General features: G+C 45.1%; 1 protein-coding gene across 1 annotated transcript in view; it reads left to right on the top strand.

Moving 5' to 3' along the window:
* The first annotated feature begins 1,245 nt into the window (after window positions 1-1,245).
* Window positions 1,246-4,834, top strand: part of LOC119462215 (protein eva-1) — a 52,903-nt gene continuing 49,314 nt past the window's right edge. The window contains exon 1 of the mRNA XM_037723563.2: window positions 1,246-1,252. Within this exon, the coding sequence (XP_037579491.1) occupies window positions 1,246-1,252 (7 nt within the window). The remainder of the gene's footprint in view (window positions 1,253-4,834) is intronic.

The raw sequence follows: 4,834 nt of genomic DNA, 5'->3' as shown, positions 1-4,834 counted from the left end.
TTGCGCAGAGCACTCACTTGAGGGATGACCATCTCCACAGGTGCGGCAGCGTAGGCTCGACTTGCAACCTCCTGCGCTGTGCCCGAATCTCCAACAATTCTGACATTGGATTGGACGTGACGCGAGTGGTTCTACACGGAACACAAGAGGCCACACTTTGATTTCGGACGGACATGATGTGCCCACAAACGTGGCAATTACTGACTCAGTCGGAATCCTCTCATTATTTACGAGGCGATTGCAACGATAAATAGCAATGACACCTGCTGCGGAGAGCTTGTCCAGGGTTTCAGTTGGACTTAAGTGGGAGTCTACGCCCCGTACGAGGCCCTTGGTGCACGCAAGGTGAGGCGGGATAAAAGTTCTCACCGGGATGGAAGCGAATGAAGTGCATTTCAGTAGATCTTCAACACAGGTCTGGTCCGGTGACCGACACAGTATACCTCCGCGTCCGAACGCTCGCACGTCAGTGATGGTCTGGAAGTGGTTGGACATGGTCTTAAGTTCCTTCTGGACGGCTTGTGGGTTCGTCAGCCTGATGGAACCTCCATTGGTAGGCACGAGCGCAACAGGAATGGTGCTTACGCCACTGCGAAAAAACAAATCTAAAGGTAATTCATTAGATGGCAGGGATGCTGACCAGGCGGATCGCGCCTGGCCAGGAGAATTGGTCGACATCAGCCCAAGATGGCTGATGCAAGGAATGTGAATAAATCAGGGATTAAATAAAGGTAGTTAGAAACCTGAAACCACCCGATACACAGCCAAAATACCACTGCAGGCCAACGAAGCTTGGAGAGGCACCGGAACGCCGCAGGAACGCCGCAGCTCGAACCGCAGCAAAAACCGCCGATGCGATGCGATGCGTTGCTAGTTCCGTAGATCCCTCTTCTTCTTCTTCTTCTTCTTCTTGTTCTTGTTCTTCTTCTTCTACTTATTATTATTATTATTATTATTATTATTATTATTATTATTATTATTATTATTATTATTATTATTATTATTATTATTATTATTATTATTATACTGGGCGACCAGAAATTACATGATTAGATCTGACTGTTCACTCCCTTAAATAAATCAATGAACCATAATATAAGAAACCAGTGTACAACGTTCAAGACGTCTAGAAACAATTGACTTGGTGCGTTGGTCTTATTCTATCTACGGCTGACACGTTACCATTCATAATTTCTTTCAGAGTATAGCTAAACGCTATACACTCACAGGATCCCACAAGACCGTATGGCAGGTGGGTGATGACTTGTGTCAGTGCGGTTAGCTTCAGTCATTCCTATAGGCAAAAATATTATTGCATCGCAGAGAATGATTGTTTGTCACTTTGCCTTTCAGTTGAAGGTTGTATTTGGATAAAACAAAAAGAGAGATAATGCAATGATCATTTCGCGGACTGTTAACCATATTTTCTTTCGCCACTGCATTTGTCTTCTCCCCTGCTTCAAGGTCACCCTCTGCAACGCCGCGTCCATTACCTCATTTCTATCTTCGATGCACTATTTATCAGTAGTGTCGGTGCTTATGATAATCGTTTTCCCTTTCGGCCTATCATTTATCGATTTTCTCCGAGAACTCTTAGTGTAAGATCGCCGTCGATGATATATTGCCATGTTTTGTTTGTCTCGACCTCGTTTCCTCCAGCCACCAGCATCAATCTTCATTGCTTGTCGCTGTCCTCTGTTATCATACAGCACTGTTAAGACCGACATTTTCCTTTCAACTCCATAAACAAACTCGTAAACGACGCTTTTCGGTTGTAAACATTGCTTGGCAAACAAGAAGATCGAATGAACGCTGCAGATTAATTACTCTTAGTGTAAAGGGTTTTTCAAGCCACAGTTTTGGGGTCGCAGTGCCAGTCGAGGCTTCTTAATTTTAAAAAAATTGAAAGTGACGTCGCCAAACGAAGGCCGCAGGCGATAGCTTGGCTGAAAATCGACTGCGCTCGTTTGGGTATTGGAAGGGCCGACGACGAACCTTATGCGTCCATCGAACGTACGAACTCTTTCGTCTGTCGAGCAGGCACACTTAATATAAAGAAAAGATACTGCGGGAAGAACAAGCTGGCAAATATTAATGGGAGCTGCGAGGTATTCACTTAACTAAGTGCCGCTTAGAATCAAGTGTGGTGCGGAGCGGTGCCGTTTCTCACTCCTTAATTATTCAGCGAGCGGTGTTTGTCAGCTGTTAAAAAAAAGCAGTATACGCTCTTGAAAGTGTAATAAACGAAACAATTGGTTTCCCTTGCGGTAATCCTAACAAAAAGAAAGCGAATGTTAATATACCGATGAAAGCATGTGCCCCTCGTACAGAAATTAAAAAAAAGAAAAGATCGTTTCAAAAGTGAAAGCAAAATTTTGTTGCCCGGCTCTAGCGGGAACATCGGGACGTTGTATTGGGCGCAATGATGAGGCCCGCCGTATGTATATTTCGTCTTACTAAATCCGTGCAGTGGAGTCAAAGCTGGGGAACACAACAGTCAATCGGTAGTGAGAACCGTGGTAGATTTATGCGACTACTGTGCATCCGGTAATCCTATTGTGCCTGAAACAATTTCCATCTAAGGATCCGGCCGAATGGATGAGCGACGCACAGTTAACACAATGGGAGAGTGAACGAGCCTTCATACTACCTTGAGATTGTGCAATAGTAAACTAAAGGGGTTGATTGCGGAGTCAGTGAGTTTAATCCTTGGTCGGCGAGTGTCGCGTAGTATCGTGGTTACGCGGTGGGGTTCTCCTCATCTTGTCGTCGTGCCGGGCAGGTGGGCAATCGTTTACGCTGCAAAAAATACTGCAGAAGAGGAACAGTTTTAGAACATTTATTTCACTGCTCCGAGAACGCTTTGCTTTGAGAACGCTTTGCAACAGAGGGGAAACTCTCGTTTCCTCTCTGTTGACGCGATGAGTACAGCTTTGACAGGACTGCGCTGATTTGGCTAGACGGACCGCGCGAGATCTTTAATAAGAGCGAAAGGCGCGAAAGAGAGCGTGAGAAGAGGCCGCGAGAGGAGGAAAGAAGCGAGGCAGTGTCGCTTTAATCGCGCCGCTGGCCACGATCAAAGGCGGGGAACAGAGGCTATAGCTACGCGCTGTCTCATCAGGGCGAATGTCGCCGGGAGTCTTTTGAAACACGCCCCACTTGTGAAAGACGAGAGAAAGGTAAAGATAGAAACAGAGGGAAAACTTGAAACGGGAACTAAAAACATGGAAAAGGATACGAGCCGCATCTTCAGGCCGACCAGGAAGTTTCAATTGCATTTATGCTCCGTACCTGCTGGGTTCGTGGGTTTAGTGTATAGCGAGAGCGCCGGTAATGACGCGACGCCGTGGTCTAACAAAGCGTCCCTCATTTTGAGCTTAAAAATTGCCACCGCCTTCTCATTCACTTCGGCACACCATAATTTGATTTTGCATGCAGCTTTAGTCGGGGAATAAAAAAGAGGGGAACAAAGGGAACGTCGGCGACATAAACAGAGATATGACACTGCGTAAGATAATGACGGCGTGGTGCGGGCGTCAGCCAAGGCACGCAACGTGAAGCCGGTGAATAAAAGCGCGAGTAGTATTGACTTTGAGGTATTCAGTGGTGACTGTGATCAGAAGGTTGAAACGAAGGAATCATGCGTGCAACAGTTTATTCGTATGTTTCATGGCAGTGTTAGGTAGCTGAGGTGAACAGCACAGCCATCGAAACTATATTTCAAGGAACGCAACTTATAAGTTAGCTAACTTTATGTGAGAAAACTTTAGTGGTCTAAAGAAAGCGATTAACAAGGAATGGCGTAAGATAATCGCGATATGACAAACTTGTAATCAGTGGCGGTGGCGGACAAATTACAGGTTATGGCTACGAACACTATCATATATTAATTCAGTCAATGATTTTGTGCAGAACTATGTATTTGTATATTTTAAAATCCTCCATTTTGGTAAACATGGTGGTTACAAAGTTCCTTTAAGGTTGTTTATAGCTTTATTTGTCGCGATACCTATAACAACGTTGTCAAAACTGCTGTGCCGAATCTGGGACCATATTCGCAAAGCTTGTTTGCGCACGAAATACACAGGGAAAGTGTGGACAGACAACACTGTCCATGCGTATTTCTTGTGCTACAGGCTAAAATGTAATACCAACATGCCCAAACTTACATCCTTTCAAGGTATAAGAACTGTTTGTCAGTATAGGTGACAACTTTTAATAATTAAATATTGCTTATCCCAATCCATCGGCTTGAACTTCCTCTTACGCACTGATATAGTGTACGATCTATACTATGCTAATGTGCGTGCCAAGGCGGGAATGGCCCCAGGGCCCGGGGATTTCACGCACAGGCACAATTTCTTTTTCTCCAAGAATACAACGGTATACCGCACCTTGCAGTTCAAATATACTACCCTAGCCCGCCACGTAGACGTCAAGCAGTCTCTTCTAATTTTGCTGTTGTAATTTGATTTCGCCCATTTAGTTTTCGTTCGTCGACGATAATACAAGTTTCTCTTAGATACACAAGTGATTACCTAAAACCAGTTTTCTCGTCGATGTGATTTCTACACGTGTGCAGCTAATTTTTAAGCGAAACTTCATCGTCTTTCATGCAACGGCACAGAGGCAATGCCGCATGTATATATTAAACTTCCCGCTGTGTACATTTATCAATACTGTTAGAGACAGTAATTCGGCCCACTGCCCATCATTTTCTATAACACCCGACGTGGTGTTACACTGCCTATGCCACTCTGATGCTGAGCGTGAGGTCGTGGGTTCAGTACCCGGTCGTGGTGGCCGCATTCTCGGGGGCGCGAAATGTAAAATG

This window comes from Dermacentor silvarum, chromosome 8 (assembly GCF_013339745.2).
Source record: "Dermacentor silvarum isolate Dsil-2018 chromosome 8, BIME_Dsil_1.4, whole genome shotgun sequence".
NCBI lineage: Eukaryota > Metazoa > Arthropoda > Arachnida > Ixodida > Ixodidae > Dermacentor > Dermacentor silvarum.
Note: the sequence above shows the minus strand (reverse complement) of the source record. Positions and strands in the feature narration are given on the sequence as shown.